General features: G+C 42.9%; 1 protein-coding gene across 2 annotated transcripts in view; it reads right to left on the reverse strand.

The window, feature by feature from the left end:
* Positions 1 to 2,833: 2,833 nt before the first annotated feature.
* ELK3 (ETS transcription factor ELK3) overlaps positions 2,834 to 20,255 on the reverse strand; it is a 61,089-nt gene continuing 43,667 nt past the window's right edge. The window contains exons 3-5 of one of the 2 annotated variants that reach the window (XM_030548509.1): positions 17,666 to 18,463; positions 10,410 to 10,532; positions 2,834 to 4,692 (exon numbers count right to left, since the gene is read on the reverse strand). In XM_030548509.1, coding sequence (XP_030404369.1) covers positions 4,594 to 4,692; positions 10,410 to 10,532; positions 17,666 to 18,463 — 1,020 coding nt within the window. In that variant the 3' untranslated portion in view covers positions 2,834 to 4,593. The remainder of the gene's footprint in view (positions 4,693 to 10,409; positions 10,533 to 17,665; positions 18,464 to 20,255) is intronic. The other variant, XM_030548510.1, reaches the window with a different exon arrangement.

A 20,255-nucleotide genomic window follows, 5' to 3' on the forward strand; every position in this document is an offset into this window, starting at 1 on the left:
ATGGTGTCCCTAGTCTCTGTTTGCCAGAAGCTGGGATTGGATGACAGGGCATGGATCACTTGATGATAACTTGTCTGTTCATTCCCTTTGGGGCACCTGGCATTGGTCACTGTCGGTATTAGGCTTGATGGACATTTAGTCTGACACAATATGACTGTTCTTATGTATACTTCTTATGGAATGGGCATGAGACAATCTGAAGGCAGCTACTGGGAAAAAGGAATAATATTCCTAGGAGTTGGGAGCCCTTTCCTATAAGAAACCATCTCTCAAAGTCCTGCTAAAGAACGCTGCTCCAGAACGCACAACCAAGGTTTGTTCTCCTTTTCATTTTAAGCAATAAATTGTCCTTTGCTGTGCTCCACCCGTTTTCACCCCATAGCAGTGGGCCTGCGCTCCCATCACAGTGGTTAGAGCACTCAAGGACTGCGTAGCATTTTAATGAGGGAGCAGAACCTGTTTACAGCTGCAATCTCCAAATAGATTAAGGATAGATATCATGATACATTTAGAATGTCCTATCTCATAGATTCATTTTCGTTCCTCAAGACACACAGCAACCTATCCATAAAATACTACCTGGGCCTTGTTTGTTCTTTTGCTAAGCATTATGAGGTATAGACCTGGTGGCTTCCTCAAATGCTTCTTTCAGTCACAAGGCCCTGCAGTTTTTTCTATATAACTGTGAAGGCACCTACTTTTCTCTAAGGGCTAGGAGCCAGGAGGGAAAAAATGCATAATTCTGCCTACAGGATGTGGGCAGAGATACCAAATAATTGTTGCCACACTAGTGAAAATTCACTCCAGTGGAATATCAGCTAATGAGTATAACAAACATTTCCTAATTCCAGATTATAATAGTCTTTTAAAGTAAATAAAAGCACCTCTAAAATAAAACTGTTTGCTCCCAAAATAAGTTTGAATACATGTATAAACTTACCTAAGAAGTCATGCTCTAAGCCCATTGACTTACCTAATAAAAACAAGGGGAGAAATAAGTCCAACCTGTTTCTGTTTTGATGAGAACATGGCTGCCTCCATCAAGTAATCTCAGAGCCATCCACTGTCATAGAAATGTTGACTCTTCCATGCATATTTATTTACTAAAATTTCTCTGTGATTTGTATCTACATTTTAAGAGATACTCGTTAATAAAATTCAATAGAAAAGCATCAGAGTTTTCCTTGAACCATAGCATACCAAAAGGAGGCTAGTCTATTTAGGAAGCATAAAAAGTCCATCTTCTGGTTTGGGAAGGTGGACAATAAATCTGTGTGAAAAAATGGCAATATGATTCTGTATTACCCTTCATGTGTATCTTTCTTATATAACACAAACAGTAATCAGAATTCTTATTCAGTCAACATTTTGACCAATTTGCAGGCCAGACAGTACAGCACACTTTCATTCTGCTAAGCCATTTTTGATCAAACTTAAACTAAATCTGCTAAGCAATAACAAATGTGTTGTACCATTATTACTATGTTTACTTGTTACTCTTTGCCACTAAGATATAGGAGGAAACACAAGCACCTTATGCCTCCTGGCCTCTCCTCTTCAAAGTTGCCTGCATCATGTTTCACTTGGATGTTTCACAATAATTTCATTGCTGAGTTTTTGTCCAAAAATAGGTATTTCTTGGCATCAAAAAAACGCTAACCCTGCAATTTGGAAAGTGTACAAGACTTCACAATTTCTTTCAAAAATGGTTGGTTACTTTCCAAGATATCATATCCAGCAACAAGGAAAGAGATACAAACTAATGAGAATCTGGATTTTCCTCTTGTAGGAGTCTGTTCTGGTCTTTGACATCAGAGAGTCAATCAAAAGACACTCCCTCCCACAATTTTACTCTCAACTTTTGCAGAGTAGTTTGACAGCCCTTTTAATATATATTGTATTTTAATTGATTGAATTCTAATACTCTAGGAAATATCTTTATTTTGTGAGCTAAAGGAGATGTGCATCCTCATCATCTTTGACATCTGATTCTTCCTCAGCTATCCCAGGGTAAATCAGTAATAACTCCACTGAAGTAGTTACAGTGGTGCACAATGAGAAGAGAATCAGTTCCAGAATTCCCAGCACATGGACATCGTACATATGTGACTTAATTACTGAAAAGTTCCAAGCACCTGAGAGGCCATATATATTTAAAAAGGAAAGGTTTGATACAATAATCTAATCTGTAAACTCCTGTAGTTTAATCTCTGATGCCGCCACTTAATTTTTCATGTGTTTGACCCAACCGTTCAGATTGGTTCATTTGTGGCCACCTTTGTTTTCAGTCTGTTTTCAATTTAGTTAGCTTAAAACTTGCAGGACATTTTGTGTAAGATTCTCATTGCTGTGGTCTGTCATTGGAGTCCTTCCTTTCTAGATGGACATGATGGTGCCTACTGGGGTTCCCAAATGCTGAAATGCACGATGAGATTTTTTTTTCCCCCTTGGGTATATATAGATATGGTGATTTCTATTTCATTCCATCACAATGAGATTCCCCCCTCCACCCCCAGGGATATATTATTGCTTTGTTTAGTTAGATATGGTGATTTCTATTTCATTTCATTAAGACTGGTCTACACTACATAGCTAGGTTGTTTTAACTACATCATTCAAGGCTGTGAAAAATATCATGCCCTGTGGTCATTGTGTCAACCTAGCTACTACCTCTTAGAGAGAGGTGGATTTACTACAGCAATGGAAAAACTCCTTCTGTCACTGTAAAAAGTGTCTCTGCTTTGCAGAGCAGTTGTGCCACTGTAGTGTTTTTAGTGTGGATGTACCCTTAGACTACGTGATATGCAGGCGAGACAAAGGTGGGTGAGATAATATTATTTTATTGGATCAACTTCTGTTGGTTCAAGAGACAAGCTTTTGAGCCACACAGAGCTCTTCAGGTCAATAAAATGCAGGAGTCATTTTGGGTTGCAAGACCATGGAGCCTGAGGAAGAAGCTTGCTCTCATCACACTCCCTCGCCCCCAAAGATGGCCTTTAAATATCAGAACTTTACTAATAAAATGTTTATTTAGCACCTTTCATCTTGAAGGATTGCAAACCACTTTACAACTAAACACATGCATCACCACTGAAATGCATTCAGGCAGACAACTGGCACACACAGCTCACTTCATACAATTCAAGAAAGAGGAGTTTTGCCAGTTACATGGGCAAAACCCACTTCACACAAAAAGTGCAGTGGAATCTTTATTGACCAGCTGTAACAAAGAGGATCCTCATTTGGGTATTTTGTTGTGTTTTAAAGATTTCATCTGAGAGATCCACATAGGATACTGCACACAACCCAATTTATCTACCTTAAAAGATAAGGTTTGTGTCAGCCCTGCTAAGTTTGGAATCTGTGGTGCCATGAAGTCTAGGCATTTCTAACCTGACACTTTGAGATGACTGAGCCGCCACCACCTCAAGCTAGAGTGCATGCTTAACACATTAATCTTTGGGTTGTATACAGATAGCGATGCAGCATTACTTATGAATCCACAATTCTCAGATACTTGATGTTTCCACATGTACAATCCCACGAATACGGTAGGGCTCTTTACAAGCACAAGGTGTTAATTTAAAGGTCTACAAATTCTGCAGCTCTGGGGAAAGCCTCATATTCTGACAGCTAGGTAGCTGCAATATTCTTCCAAGGGAAGCAGTGAAAGGCATTTGGAACAACTGGACAAAGCACTTGGAAAACCAACAGAGGGAACAATCCTACATCAGCCAGGAGGATGGAAAGTAAATGATGGGTCTTTTCAGCTGTTATTCCAACAATTCATAAGCAATTTATGAAAATAACAAGTATTGAGTGAGTCTTCTTTCTCTGCAGACACATTTACAAAATACCATTAAAACATTTTATGACTGTTCAGGGCCCAATTCCTCCCTGGTGTAACTCTGTGAAAGTCAATGGAGTTACGTCAGAGGGGAAAGTGGGCTTCAGCATTTATCTAGCTATGGCTTAGTTATTCTTAAATGCATTTCCTGGACATAACATTTACTATGTTCTTTCAGTTTAGCAAAGAAAAATCATACGGTTATTTTTTTATACAATTTGGAAGCACTTAATACAAAGTTACATGAATACACTGCATCATTATGGCCTATCTGTGGAAAAAAAACACATAGGGCTCTTCAATACTAGTTATGTCTTTCAACCTTTATCTTAATACTAGAAAATATATAAATCATTTGCATAATATTATGCAAAAGAAGGCACAGCCGGTTATACTTTACACAAGCACAATGCATAATATGCAGAAAAAAGGGATAAAAAAAGCTTCACATCCTTATTAGATACATTGTTGAAATCCATTAAGAAAAGTACTTCATCAACAACAGTGTTCAACACTTGAGAGCTATGAGAAACACAATAATAGTTCACTTAATGCAAAACAGATTTTTATATATATAAAAACACTGTTTAAAAATGCTAACATAATAAAAGTAATCCATGTAATGAAAAGTGCAAACCAAAGAAATGGAGGGTTTCACAATGTCCTTCTCATGACACAGGAAAAACTAACCCATGGGAATGAATGTATTAAATCAGTTAATGAGTCCTTAACGTGATGAGACGTCATCAGGATTTCTGAGCATTTGGAGAAAGCAGTACTGGAGAAGAGGCCCCATCCAAACTGGGGATTGGTACTGGTATGTGACCATTTAGCAGAGTTGGAAACTGCAAGAGGACAAAAGGTAAAATTCATTCATTATCTCAAAGGATTACTGCATATGCACTCAGCCCCAGTAACTGAACCCAGATGATTTTCCTTTCAAAAGTTGTGGTTCCTAAATGACAAGCTTTGATTCAAATAATAATGAGTAAAATTTATTAATGAAAGGATGATATTCTTTTTCTTAAATGTACAAGAAAATATAGCTAGTTAATGTTACAAGACAACTGTCATCAGCTCACAAAATTGAGCAGTATGAAGAAAGATTTGTTGATATGCATAAAGGAAGAATGTTCTGTAATCTTAACACCTCTGCATTTGTAAGGTGTCTGAAAGAGATATGCAATGAAGATTCTTGCAAAAATGAAACTGTAAACTCAAGATACAGTTTCATCTGTGGGAGGGGGGGAGGCAAATATATAAGCCTTCAAAATTATTTTGAAAAAAGTATGTGTGTATTCAGTAGAATCTGTCAGCTATCTACAAGGGACCCTTTGTCATGTGGCTAAGGGATCTAAGTAATAAGCATGTCACATTTTCAAAGTGCTGTGCAAAGAATATTAACTAAATTAACACACCAGTATATTCTTTGTACACCCTTGCACCCTGATTGCAGCTTATTAGCACTTAATGTGTATTGACTGGTATTTAAGATCTAAGACTAGCCAGGGAGCTAGGTAGGAAAGTAGGATAAGCCTGCTACATTAGACACTCAGAATTAGTTTTTTAAAATGTGCTAAGGATTATATTGGACTATTTTATGGCCAGACTTAGGTCCCGATTCTATGAGGCGTTACTTAAATGGGAGTGCTGAGCACCCTCAAAACTTGTTGATTTCAATAGGCGTTGAGGTCGCTGCACCTTAAAGGATTAGGCCCTAAATACTGAATGACCCAGTCCAAAACTGCCACTTTGTTAAAACTGAACAGCTACACAAAATGGGGTGAATGGGTGTGTAAAAAAGATATACTATAATATTCCCGCCCCCCACAGGACAGAGAGCGAGCAATCCTATTTGCCACCATGTTCTACTAGCTCCAGGTTTTAGCTAAAGATAGTACTTTTTATCATTCAGTTTGAAATTTGAAAAGCATCGATCCATGTGATCAGCACTGGGCAGCAAGGGTCAGTGCACCATGGTGAAGGCTGTATCAAAAGTCAGTACTGGTTTGTTTCCTGTAGGCTTTATGTTTATATCAGCCAGCCAGTCACAACAAGAATCACCACCATGCCCCTGGAAAATCTTTTACCTATTTGATTTCAACTAATTACGGGGGTGGAGGGAACCCTCCAGTTTCTTGTTTTTATACTGTATGTTCTTCAAGAGGGATATGTAACTCAAAATGTCCTTCATGTGGTTTCTAAGGGCTTGTCTACATCAGAAAGTTGCAGCGCTGGTGAGGGAGTTACAGCGCTGCAACTTTGAAGGTGTACACATCTGCAGGGCACCACCAGCGCTGCAACTCCCTGTTTGCAGCGCTGGCCGTACTCCCGTTTTGTCTCGGGTGTAGAGGATCCAGCGCTGGTGATCCAGCGCTGGTAATCCAATGTAGACAGTTACCAGCGCTTTTCTTGACCTCCGTGGAAGGAGGAAGCCTCTGGTAATCAAGCTGGTTTCCTTTCCCGGTTTGCTCTCTCGGTCCCGGAGCCACCCAGCAAACCGCAGGGAAGGAGACCTGCTTGCTCGGGGTTCCGGGACCGAGAGAGCAAACCGGGAAAGGAAACCAGCTTCGCCGCGGTTTGCTCTCGCGTTCCCGGAGCCACCCAGCAAACCGCAGGGAAGGAGACCTGCTTGCTCGGGGTTCCGGGACCGAGAGAGCAAACCGGGAACGCCGCGGTTTGCTCTCTCGGTCCCGGAGCCAGCCAGCAAACCGCAGGGAAGGAAACCTGCTTGCTCGGGGTTCCGGGACCGAGAGAGCAAACCGGGAACGCCGCGGTTTGCTCTCGCGGTCCCGGAGCCAGCCAGCAAACCGCAGGGAAGGAGACCTGCTTGCTCGGGGTTCCGGGACCGAGAGAGCAAACCGCGGCGAAGCTGGTTTCCTTTCCCGGTTTGCTCTCTCGGTCCCGGAACCCCGAGCAAGCAGGTCTCCTTCCCTGCGGTTTGCTGGGTGGCTCCGGGAACGCGAGAGCAAACCGCGGCGAAGCTGGTTTCCTTTCCCGGTTTGCTCTCTCGGTCCCGGAACCCCGAGCAAGCAGGTCTCCTTCCCTGCGGTTTGCTGGGTGGCTCCGGGACCGAGAGAGCAAACCGCGGGGAAGCTGGTTTCCTTTCCCGGTTTGCTCTCTCGTCCCGGAACCCCCCTTGAAGCCGCCCAACAGCGCTGCAGTGTGGCCACATCTAACACCACTTGCAGCGCTGGTTGCTGTAAGTGTGGCCACTCTGCAGCGCTGGCCCTATACAGCTGTACTAATACAGCTGTAACAACCAGCGCTGCAAAATTTTAGATGTAGACATGGCCTAAGACTACAAACCATCCCTTTTTTATTATTATAATTGGCTGTCTCACTAGGCTGGTGACGTGCTGAGATTACTGATTATTATGCAAAATGTGCTGATTTTACTGTAACCTCATCCCCCTACCCTTTTGTCCAATTCTTCCACCTGTTGTGTTTTATGGATGAGATGGGAGACTTAGATGGAGAGATCTCTGGGGCAAGGACTGTCTTTTTTTCCACTTATTTGTACAGTGTGTTGCACAAGGGGGCCCCGATCCTTGACTGAGTTCTCAGTGCTACTGTAATACAGATACTACACTTGATAATCAAAACCAAGAGAATAAAATAGTTTAACTGGGATCATTGGGGCAGCTGAGATTTCAATGAAGTTTGGTTGCATTCCCCTGGGGCTTTATTTTAGGATAAAGCACAGTTATGTACAAGTCTCTCATTGCCCCAATCATATGGTAACTTTCAAACTAATGATGAAAATCTAAAGTGAGTTTAATTACATTCTAGTATTATTGCCACAGAGAGATCTTCCAGTTAGGCCAAATTATGGAGGTAAATTGAATGAGGCAGAATTAACTGCAGATTTCAGTGGCACTTTTCATTTTCTCCAAGGCTGAAAGGGCCCAATTCTCTCCCCACACACTGGGATATGGAGTTGCTTTAGCTGTGTTGTACTAGTGAGGCACTTAATGGCCGCTCACTTTCAGAACAAAATCTAAAGAGCACTTCATCCAGGAAGAGGCGTGTGCTTCACATTACTAGAAGTGATTGCTCTCGCTCAACATGGAGTGCCACTGTCTGCCTCCTTATCCAACAGCCTTCTGCTATGATGACGATCATGTCCCAAAGGCAGGGTACATAACACTGGTGGAAGCAGGGGTCTAACAAGAATGCTAAGACCCTCCTCTTTTCTCCCCTTTCATCCAACAGAGAGTAGTCAGCACTCCATCCTCTTGCCATCTAAACCAGTCTAGCTCTAAAGGGGTACGTCTACACAGCTTTCAGCAGCATGCCTCCCAACCTGGGTATGTAGGAGCCCTTTAAAGTCCACTCTCCCCCCTCAGCTTCAGAGCTCAAGCTCCAGCCCAAGCCACACTTCAAAACACTCTCTACACAGCTGTTTTTAGGATGCTACTGAAAGCCCCACAAGCCCAAGTTTGTCAACCCAGGCTGGGAAGCTTGCTGCCACGGGCATGAGATCACCCAGTACAGGCTGTTAGCAAGAACTACCAGATCCATCTGTGTACAGTAGCCTCAGTAACAAAAAATCCCCTTAGCTCTTTAGGGCAAAGACTTTTTTCTTGTGTGTTTGCACAACACATCTGAGTCCCATCCTGACTGAGGCCTCTGGGTGCTATGAAAATATTAATATTCAATAAATAATTCTAGCCAAGTCCTGCCTGTTCTCAACTATGGAAGATGCTACACACCTGGAAAAAAGAAATTGGGGCCTGGTCCTGCTTCCGTTTAAGTCAAGGGCTCCGAAAGACAGAGTCAATCAGCTTTAGGAAGTATTACACTCAGCCTCCACTACTTTCAGGGTTTCCACTTCCTGTTTAAGCAAGCAATGAACGTTCAATTAGCCCTCAATGGGCACAGAAACATGTCAGTCTTAGACCACCTTTTCCTTAGGGCATACAGCCAGCTCTTTTTTCCTTGACTCCTAGATTTGCTAGCTACAATTCTGAAGGGTGGGTTTGCCCTTGCAGGCACACAAGTAGCATCCCTAGTCTGGGGAGAGTTTTACATGCGCAGGTGCATGAGACAGGAAATAGCCCAGACAGGATCACTTGGGGAAGTCTGTTTTTGTTGCGAAGAAAACTCAGACTCGGTGGGTTAGCTCCATTTCAACTGCTGTTGCCACTTCCTATATGGTTTGTGAACTAAAATTCTATGCACTACAGATTTGTCACCTTGGCCTTTTTTCTGAGCCAGATGTTATTCAGATAAGGCCCTTGGGGTCCATCAGATGTGACAGATCCAAATCCACTTTTACTTCCAGTTCTCACTGTAGGTTGCTAGGTGCACTTGCAGTCTCATTACAGGACAAGTCTTGGATGCTTCCATCTCAGATTAAATGTCTAGATGTTTCCAGTCATGTGTGCAAAATGATAGCACAATACGAATAAATGAGTTTATATGAGGTGAAACAAAGAACCCTAGGACTGCTGTACATAAACTCACATTATAAGTGAAAGCAATGGCTGTAACCCCAGTGTTGCGCTGGAGTATTTGTGGTCTTATCACTCCCAGGCCTTGTGACTTTGCTGTATGATATGGCCACCCTTTCCGCCAGTCTCTGGGAGTTCAGGGGCTGGGTCATCTTTGTTTCCCATCTTCCACACACTGTGTCAGTGCTGGTCTGCCCCAGCACTTGTGGTATTTCATTCCAGGGCTTTTCCTTGCATTCTTTAGCTCCTCTATGGATCACCAGCTTTCTTCCTGCCAATTAACTGATAAGTAGTTTTTTCCTCTGCCCTATTGAATCAGCTGATTGGCAACAGCTCCAGTTGGCTGGAGTGTGGAGGAGCTGATAGCTCCACCCTCTTTCCAATTTCTGGATGGACGCTGGGGCTTTGGACAGCTTGTATTCCACAGTGATTTATTCATGTCCTTATTGGGTTTTATGTGGTGCTCTTCACTGCAATCCAAACTGCTCTCGAACATTCATTCTCACAAAATCCTATGCTGTAGAGAAGTGCTGTTATCCTCATTTCACAGATGAGAAACTCTGGCAAAGAGGGATTAAGTGACTTGTCCAAGGACACACCTGAAATCTGTGGCAGAGCTGGGAACTGAGCCCAGATCTCCTGAGTGCAAGGCCCGTGCATTAACCACAAATCCTCAGTTACAGGCACCTTCACATGGTAAAAGGATCAATTACTGCCTTCTGTACAAGGCTAGGGCTTTGGTTTGCATGATTTTTCCAAAGCCTTTTCCTTTGCTTTTCCTCCCACCTTCACCAGCTGCAAGGCAGTCTCTTTGCTCTGCAGTCTCCTTCAGAGGCTCTGAGGGCTCAACTGTTCTCAGCTAGGGCCTTCAGCTTTTCTTTTTCCATAAAATATCTGCTATGTTCACATTCCATAAGGGATGTTGCCCTGGAGATTCTGATAGTGTTACAGTGAATCTAACTCTGCATGTCCCTTTTAAAGAATGCCTGCTAATGTCAATATTTAGTTCAAAACCAACGTGCAGGATGTGACCCTGATGTCTTTTCAGTACGTACACCAAAGAAAGCCACCTTTAGAAATGAAATGTGTCCACAACAAAAACCTACCTGGAACAAGGTGTTTGGTCCTTGCAGCCTGGCAGGACTCAAAGGAGCTACAGGACTAAGGCTGCTCCAAAAGTGAATGCTAGACAGCAGTGGACTTGGGGTCAACAGTAATCCATTTGGGGTCTGCAAGACAAAAATACCAACTGTGTGCCTTGAGGCAGAAGACAATATGGGTTGGACCATTACACTCCATCGACAGTTTGCAACGTTCTGAGGTTTCCCCCCCACTGACCCTTTCAGAACAGTAATTTAATATCCCATGCTATAAAATGATCTCTTTTTCAGAGTGATTTTATTGCCATTCAGGTTTGCTTAAGAAGATTCAAAACAGAGCCACATGATTTGATGCATATCTGTATCACAGTGTTACTACCATGCCTCATTTTAGACACTGCCTAGCAAAGTAAAAATCTAATCTCTTTCACAATAATGTTTGGTTTTTTGTACACTAGCAATTACTCGCACTGGCTACATCTTCTGGACAATTAACCCAATAATGTTTGGAGTCAAAAGCTCAGCTTTGAAGCTCACTCCGCTAGCTGATGCTTCTCTTTCACTGTGGTTGAAAGAAGGCTTAACAAAGTCGCATTGTATTGGTTTCTGCAGTGAAGGGTGGGTTTACAACCAGAGTGACAGCTAAAGGTGCCAGAGAATGCAACTAATTCTATGCTAAGAGTCTAAATCCATAGAACTAAGAATCCATGGATTTTCTGTGCTCACAGATTGCTATTTGCAGGGTCATGACTCGGGTACAGAGCTGAGAGTCTTCTCATAATGTTTTCAAAGTGGAATTGCAGGCTGAACACAGTAAAAATGCAACTGCCAAGCAGATTTCTGCCTTTAAAGAAAGAGAGTCTAAAATCATACGTGCCATTCTGTATCCAAAATAACTTCTATAATTCCAAATAAGAAAATGACACAAGTGCTGTACTAAGCTTTGAACTCGGGTTTGAAATACCACAGCTAATCTTTCTCACATCCAGGCCCCAAATTAGCAAATTACCCCTTTTCAGGACAGGATTTAAGCACTTGCTTAATCTCACTGACTTCAACAGAACATGAGCACATGCTTAAAATTGAGCCTGCACTTTGCTGAACAGGGAAATGTTTTGCTGAATGGGGGGGAACGGGAACTGGCTGTATTTACAACATTTAAAACCTTTGTGGGAAGGAGAAGAATCTCATGACTCCTTGCGGGGAATTAATGTCCCCCACTCAGTCAAGTCACATAATCCTATGTGTCTCATACCGTTGTGGCTGAGGTTCTGCTCTCTTTTCACATCTGCTGTGAGCAAGGGCATAAACTTTGCCCCCTAAAGGGTCTCATTTGAGTTTGTTCAAACTGTTTACTGTCACATCTGTCTTTGCATGCGCGCATGCACACATTATGTTGCTCAGACACCACAGTTAATGGCACAGTAAAAGACCCTAGACAGAGAGAGACCAAAAGTCAAGGAATTTTAAAATCTGAATGATGTACTATTCCTATTGTGGTGATGCCTAAGGGGTCTGTGAGGATTAGAACTCCATTGCACTGGCTGCTGTACAAATCCACAGGAAGACTCACACCTGCCCTGACATACCTGCAATCAAATTCAAAACAAGAGCCTAAAGGTTAGTGTAGCAAACAGTAGCTGGGAAGGGAAGAGTGGAGCAGGAGATAACCACAATAAGATCACACAGTAACCTAGGCTAGCAATGCACACTACCTGAAAGCCCCAACCTATTGGAAAGGTAGTTCTTTAAAAAACCAAAAAGTCTAATCTCTATTCAGTGGCTGATTCCTCACATGAAGTGGAGCTTGTGGAAAGACTTTGAAGGAGCAGGTAGTGGCCTTACGGCTCACGCCAAGCAGGTGCTCCATGCATAAGGGTTAGCATGGTGGAAAGCACAGAGATGTTTGTGGGAGATATGGACAAATGGAAGTTGAAGGCCAGTGTCACTGGCAGTGCAAGGGGGCTACATCAGAGAGAAAAGCGGATGAGATGGGAGTGGCAAACTTGTGAAGAGGCTTGAAAGGAGATGGATGGCAAGATGCCTGACACTGGATGCAAAATAAAACTTGGAATCAACACAGAGGTGAGCTTAGCAGCTGTGTGTGTCTGAATTGGAGAGGGGTGTTGGGAAGGCCAAAGCTGGAGGAGAGTATAGTGCTTGTGTCGTGATGTAAAGAGGGGGGCCTGAGTAAGAACTGCAACAGTGTGAACAAAGGAGAGGTCAGGTTTTGGAAATGTTATGGAGGAAGCAGCAGCAGGATTTGGACCAGGCCAGGAAATGGGAAGAGTCAAAGATGACCCCCAATTATGGTGCCTGCATGCCAGTGAGAATCTCAATAGTGATGTCAAGAAGGACAAAGCAGACGAGGGAGTGGGAAGACGATGAGGGGTGGAGATAGAAGTTCAATTCTGGCCATGTTATGTTTAAGCTTGTATCAAGACATCCAGGAGGAGATGTCAGAGAGGAGGCTCATGTGCAGGATTGGTGGGAGGGAGGCAGATAGGTGGGTAAGGAGTTGGAAGGTAGAGTCACCAATCACTGTAGATGTAAAAATGGTAGCTTATGCTATGTGAGCAGATGAGACCACTGAAGGGAAAAGGTGTAAAGCAAAAAGAGATGGGACAAAGGATGGAGCCCTGCAGAACCCATTAACAGTGAGTGTAGAGGGGACAATGACCCACTAAAAGAGATGATAAAGGAATGGCCAGAAATGCAGGCAGATAACCATGCGAGAACTTCATGATGAAAGCAAGAGTGGGCACGATTTAGAGGAGAGTCTGATTGATGGCCTCCAACGCAGCAGGGAAGTCAAGGAGCAGGAATATGCAGTAGGAGAGGGAGATCTGGCTCTGGGAAGCATAGTTTCAGTGGAGCAAAGCAGAGGAACGTGGAGGACAGGATTGCAGGTGACCAATACCTTTAGGGGTGAAGAAAAGAAGGGAGTTGAGGGTGGCCGCTGGATAGACAAGTGGAGACAATATTCTTTTTTTGAAGATGGGGATACCAGAACAATCATGTCCTATGAGGGAGGGAAGCAGATAAGAGTGAAATATTGAGAACAGTGTGGGAGAAAAAGAGAGAAAGGATGGAGTGATTTGGATAGAAAGGTGCTAGAGGAAAAGAGCAGGCAAGAAACCCTAGGACTGGTAACAGGAGAGCATGTTAAAGAAATGGAGTAAGCCACACTGGATCTTACTAATAGCAAGTTGCTAGGTGCTGTTGCTACTAGCACGGATCCAACAGTGTTGACAAGACCGAAACGTATACGGATGCGCCTTCTCTCAAGGATGCAGTAGCCTCCAAAGCCACTATAGTTTCCCTCAAAGCCACGTATATGCCAACTCCCTCCCCTCCCCCATGCCGATCTTCTCCCCTCATCCCTGGAAGCACACAGAAAGCCCTTGTGGAAGTAGGCTCACCAAACATGCCCCCCAAATGCTGCACTCCCATCTCCCCATGCAACACCATGCCAGTTCCACCGTGCCCATGGCCCTTTATGTCTTGGGGAAGGGGCAGCAGGGTTTGCCCCTTAAAAGTAACTCTGTCCACTCACAAACTAAACATTTCTCCCTTTATAAGAACAGCTAATAATCATGTACACGTTGGGTTGTTTCGGACGCCGGCATGAGTGATGCTGTTCCCAGGCCGTGTTACTATCTGATAGCCCATCCTCTTGGAGTGTATCCGTGGGGATTCATGAGATATGGCAAACGATGTCACTGAACTAGATAAATGGTCAGAGATCTATGTTCTTAGGGTTCTGTAAGTTAAAGGCCATTGACTTGAAACCAGCTATCTCTGCAGCCAGAACCAATACAGTTCAGCGAAGTACACAGTATTACGCAGGCTGAGCTAGCTGTGAGATCTTGGGACACTGTTCTGAATGAACCCCCCATCTGCTTTTACTTCTTCCCAGAGAACCTTCTTAAAAGAGTATATTAGCAGCTGTCATGATCCAGATGACTATGAATACCCAATGACCCAACAGCTTTTTAAAAAGTTTCTTTGGGAAGAAATAAAGAGCAAAAGGCAGGAGGAGGGATTTATTCAGAATTGTGTCCCAAGGTCTGATCCCTAATAATGGATGCAGAGAGACCCCATTTCTCTGAAGTACAGTCCCTAAAGAAGGGCTAGTACTTAGAGAGAGATTTGAAACTGAGTCCGGTCAATCAATACTTTAAGGTGCCTGACAATAGTACTAAGGTAAAGTCCACACCCTCTGAAGATCAGAGCACCTGAGTTGTCACTTTCACCTAGAGCCAGGAGCTAGCCACAGTATGGCTTGAATTTGATTAATATTTAACACAAGAAGTGCAGGCTGCATTCCAATCTTTAGATCACTGAGGCCATCAGACAGCAGCAAAACCAGAGGAGAAATTTAAGATGTAAACAACAGAACAGAGTCACCTGTCCTTAAATTACATGTGGAAATTGATATATCATCTCATGTTATGCCCCCACTGGCAATATAATCAGTATTGTATTTTAATCCTGCTGGGATGCTATTATCCCAAAGCCAGCAATAACCACACTAACACAGATGGATTAGATTTATCTCAGTCACAGGAGCAGAGCTCCCACCTTCGCCCCCAAAAAGAGCAAAGTTAGCATAACCCTTACTAGCACAGTGCATGTCACATCACAATAGATGACCCCTATAGAAGTTACCCCTTTAGCTAACATGCTATAAGGTTTGTAACCATGGTGCTAAAGGACTCCGGCCCTGCAGATGACAAATGCAAAGGGAAGGGCTGTTGTGTACACACTCATTTCATATGTTAGGAATCAGTATATTGTAGAAGCAGATGCCTCAAGAAAACAGACATAAATCAGCTTTCCCCATTTTCCAGAGAAAGGCAACAGTGCTAGCAAAACCAAAAATATAAACAATCTGCAGAACAAGCGATGGAACTGGGCAAAATACTCAAATTTTGTTGTTATTTAAGCATTCCTGTTTTGAAATTCATTAAATGAAATTCCAAAACAAACTCTATCAAAAAATTGTACCAATTCCTTTTTGTCTTTAAGAGCAAAATTTCCCAGTATCTTCTTGTCACTTTTTTCTTTTTGAAGTTGAGTTGGTCCTGTTTGGTTACAAAAATCATAAGATCTTTGTTATAGTTCTCTGATTGGCTGAGCTTTTTATTTACGTGCTCAAGAATAGTTGTTGGAAGCCATTTTGAATCGTTTTCTCAGAGGGAGTGGCTGCATTTTGTGAGCTCTTGCTGAACCATTCAAATGCCCTGTTTGACTTCTAGAGTTGGGAACAGAGTGCATATGTCCTTGACTGCATCTAGTCCATGTGTGTGTCTGAGATCAGAATCTGGTAAATAAAATGTAGTTGGATGTGTAGCACTTGTCATTCCCAAATAAAATGAGATGAATTGCAGCGTGTCAACCTAAACTCTAGATCATATTACTTTCTATTATAACTTTACTGGTACCTAAATATGGTTGATGTATTTTGTATTTTATTATGTGCTCAATTATGTCAAACTTCTTAAAGATGTAGGATGCTTTTTAAACAAGCCTAAAATCGATTGTTAATACGCAGGAAACAGCTACCGTGCTCCAGTGATGCTGCCAAATGTCTGAAGAGCAAATAGCCCCAAAGAGCACACCATGTCTCTCACAGATGCATTCAGTCTCTTATGTGACAGGACATGCTGTTAAGAAAGATGGGCTTAACGGTGGAATAAATAGATGGAGAACTGAATCACTGATGTATTTGGTAATGCACTACAGTCAGTATCAATCAAGAAGAGGCCCATAGTCAACCACAAAACAAACCAGGCTCTTTCTAATTTTTCCTTTTTGAAAATCTTGGGCGTAATACACTATTTTATAGCTAAAAAGGAAGCGAAGTATCCAAAGAAATGGTGAATGACTGGATCAACAAGGAAACAAATCAAAATGGCTCTACTGATTCTGGGTATGGTACTAGATGAAAGTAGACTTGCAATGGACCTTGCTTTCAATCTGTCCCATTCTGGGCCTGGTATGATTTATTTGTCAATTTTTGTGCCCTGAAAGTAAAACATTTACCGTGATTATTATCACAGCTTAGATACTCTCCATGCTAGTCAATGCATCTCAGTTCTGGCTTGCCACACGCCAGTTCTTTCTGCTAACTGTAGTTTACGCTTGGAGTTTTTACGATGTGCACAAATGACAGGTAGAGACAAACAAGCTAATTTTCATTTGAGACCCAACCTTAAATCATTCCCTTGTGCCCAAATACTGCAGGGCTCTAATAAAAGGAAGGCATAATATCTGGTGAATTCAGGATAAGGCTTAAATCTTAACCCTAGATTTCCTTGCTTTTGTGAGTGAGTTAGCCGCCCTACTATATTTTTTGTTTATATATTCAATACATTTCACTTAATATTGATTGCATGAACTTTTATGCCTATAGTCTCCATTTGCGAATATTTTTACAAATGAATTTCCTCTCTAATTTTACTGTGGTGCAGTCAGATGCAAATAACCTAGCATGATGCAAGCACTAAATCATCTGCTTCTTGCTGACTTTCCTCTTGTCCTTTGAATTACTAGGTTTTGTCCATGACATTATTTTTAGTGAACTCCACCTTCAGGACAACTATTGTTCAACACTGACACTCCTACAATTGTGTAATTAGTTAACATCCACTTTACAGTGAACAGAAACAAATGGGTATTTCTTAGGCTCATGCAGAAGGGAGACTGCAGCAAATGCTTTATGAACCTGTAAGGCCTTTTGAAACTGAAATTGGCTTAAGAGCCCTTTCTTAGAAACCTATTAATTTAATCTGCTTTGAAGGCTAATGAAAATGTCACACTTTATGAATGGGTGCAGCAAGTGGTACTAAAAAATCAGCCAAGCATCCCATGACATACATGTTCACATTTTGACCGAGTAACTACATGTATTTGTTTCTTGGCCTTTTCCTCCTTGTTCGGCATACCTTGAAACTGCTTTTAAACGATAGCTGATTGATGTTAACAGCTGCCCCAAGTGAATGTCTTGTTATCCTTCCACCCACTCTATGAACTGTAATTACTTTTCTCCACATCACTATGAGAGTGCTGGGCATGTGTGCAAGAAAGGACTGTACTTTCTACTTTTTATATAGGCATCTCCTACACCTTTTTTCCCTTCCCATGGACTCTTTTCAATGTGAAAGTCACGGGCACATAAAACTGATCCTTCATTTAGTCTTGACCAGATTAGAACCTATTTGTCCAAAACAAGAGTATATTAAATAGACATATCTTACCTGTGCAGTAAAGAACGCTGGAGTCAGGGATCCCGAAGGAAGTGCTGGGCTGTTGAGGGCGATGGAACCGATATCGGTGCTGGAAAGAACCATGGGCGGTGCTGAGATTTCCAAGCCTTTGGGTTTTTTAGCCTTTGGGGGAAGAGATGGAAATTTCGTCTTGGAACCTGAGGAAAGGTTCAGAGGCTCAAGAGAATCTGAGTCATGGCAACTGGACTCAAGAAAGAGACTTCTGTGATCTGAAGGAAGGGGTGAGTGAGGAGACAGAGATGGAGACCGTGATGAAGATGGCGAAGTAGTAGATGAAATGCTGGCTGTGGTAGGCAACATTAAAGAAGATATTTTAGCTGACACTGAAGAGGCGAGAAAAGCAGAGCCAGCTGCTGCTTCAGACGTCGATGGCAACGACACAATAGGCCTCATCACTTGCTTGTCTGTTTTGTTTGTCACAAATCTTATAACAGTCCTGACTTCTTCCACCGGTGTGTTTCCTTCCGACTTCTCCTCCAGTTTTTCTGTTTTGATTGGCTTGTGAGTGTCTGGCTGGTTCTGCAGGGAGTTGATGGTGAAAGAAGAGTACAGCCCAGAATGGATATATTCATTACGGCTTGTGCTTTTCAGAGCTGACACATTGTGCTTGTGCTGGTCTCTCCCCTCGGAAAGCATCTTACACTCGCTGTCCTGCAGCAAGAGGGGCTCTCTGCTGATTTCCACAGCATGAGGATCCATTTTCAAAATCTCAGGAAAGGAGACAAACTTGTACACAAACTTCTGTCCAATCACTTTCTTGATGATGTTCTGTGAATATAAAACCACATGCTAACAAGGTTAGTGATCTGGATGCACTGAGTGTATTATTCTTTTCTATTTGTATTATAATGCCTTGGGGCCATAGTTATGAACCAGGACCCCACTGTGCTACTGTAACGCCGACAGACCCCGGTTGTGGGTGGGCAGGATCGAACCAACAACTTGCTGTTAGCTAAGGCTGTAGAGCAGACTCATAATCTCTCTCTAAATGGTCTCAGTACCACTAGATGGGACAGAACACCACCCCCAGGAGGTGTGTGGGCTACACAAGGCACTGTGTACATAACAAAATATAGTCCCTCCCCAAAGAGCTTACAGTTTCAGTATAACATAAGAGGCAATGTATGGAACTAGACAGACAAGGAGTACAAATAAACAATGAAACAATATTGGTCAGCATAGCAGGCAGCGGTCATTTACATGGTTTCACATATATAGGCTGACATTGCTCTTTGCTCATAGTCAGACAGGCATTTCATTGAGTATTCAAACTCTTCCTTTCCTTGGGCCTGATTCCATCCAGCTACTTAAACATTTAAGTTACACGCCTCCTCATCACATCTAACAAAATTGCCATCTCTACAATATATACACCATGACATGGATTAATCACCTCTCTCTTCCCCTAAAGCAGCTCAGAAATATTTTCTTTCCAATGGAAAAAAAAAGCATTCTCAGCACCTTGGAGGTTTGAACGCCTCTGCCTTTAGATAGGCTATCGTGGGCTATGTAGGAAACTCAGCTGTAGTTCTTGCAATCCGTAGATCCATGCTCCCTAAGGGTTTAGCTTTCCTTTCAAATGTTTGCAAATTATAAAACAAATCTAAGCAGAGTCTGGATGAGCTGTCCCCTGACATCTAGTTGTGAGCTGTGGGAAAAGACTTCAGAAGCTGATCTCATTTGCATGGACACATCCACCCTGCCTAGGTGCTCAGCATGATGGGACTGCTTGCCCATACGATCACTTCTGGCTGGTGTTGGATCCCCCGTCTCCTTGTTATTGGGGCAGGAGTAATAAAGGGTTGTTATCTTTGTTGTGTGAACTGTGGGCAGCAGAACTGTACCTGGCATATCCCAATGGAGGGACTCACCCTCAATTGAACGGCACTTGCTAGATAGTGGACATGGGTTCCAAAGCCCAATGAGCTGAGACTGGTGTGAGCTCTGTATAAGGGTGGTTGATACTTCTGGATCATTCTGCTCTCCCATTTAGACTCAACTGAGAGCCTTGTTATAGGTTGTAGAGCTGATCACTCATACCTAGATCTAAGTATTAGACCTACTTTGGAACAATGCTTTTATTGGAAGAGACTGCACAATGTGCATCAGTGGTTAGGTTCCCCACTAACAGCTGAATTCACTGAGAGCTATGTTAAGTATGTGGGGGGGGCACTGAAGACATCTTGGTGAGTGGCCAGCCAGGCAGCTGGCAGAGAGGGATAGCCAGCAGGGAGGCTTGTGGAGAGGGCCACAGCAGAGCCCTGCAGAGGTGTGGCAATCGGCTGTTGGGGTGACAAGCGAGTGCCGAAGCAGTGCAGCGTGTAAGGTGCCTCCTTACTCTCCCCCCTTCACACAGAGTGGGAGGTGAACTCTGCAGATGAATATCTGGTGCTGCACTGGCCAAGGACAGCAACTGTGAGTGGAGTACAGAGAAGGGACAGGCACATTAAAGGCACTTTTGGGTTGCTGGACTTAAGACCCCGAAGGGAAAAGGACACTGCCCAACTTACTTGGTGGTGAGTCTTTTGTTCATGGTTTGTGTTTATGAACCCTGTTTGTG

Source organism: Gopherus evgoodei, chromosome 1 (assembly GCF_007399415.2).
Source record: "Gopherus evgoodei ecotype Sinaloan lineage chromosome 1, rGopEvg1_v1.p, whole genome shotgun sequence".
NCBI classification, from domain to species: Eukaryota; Metazoa; Chordata; order Testudines; family Testudinidae; genus Gopherus; species Gopherus evgoodei.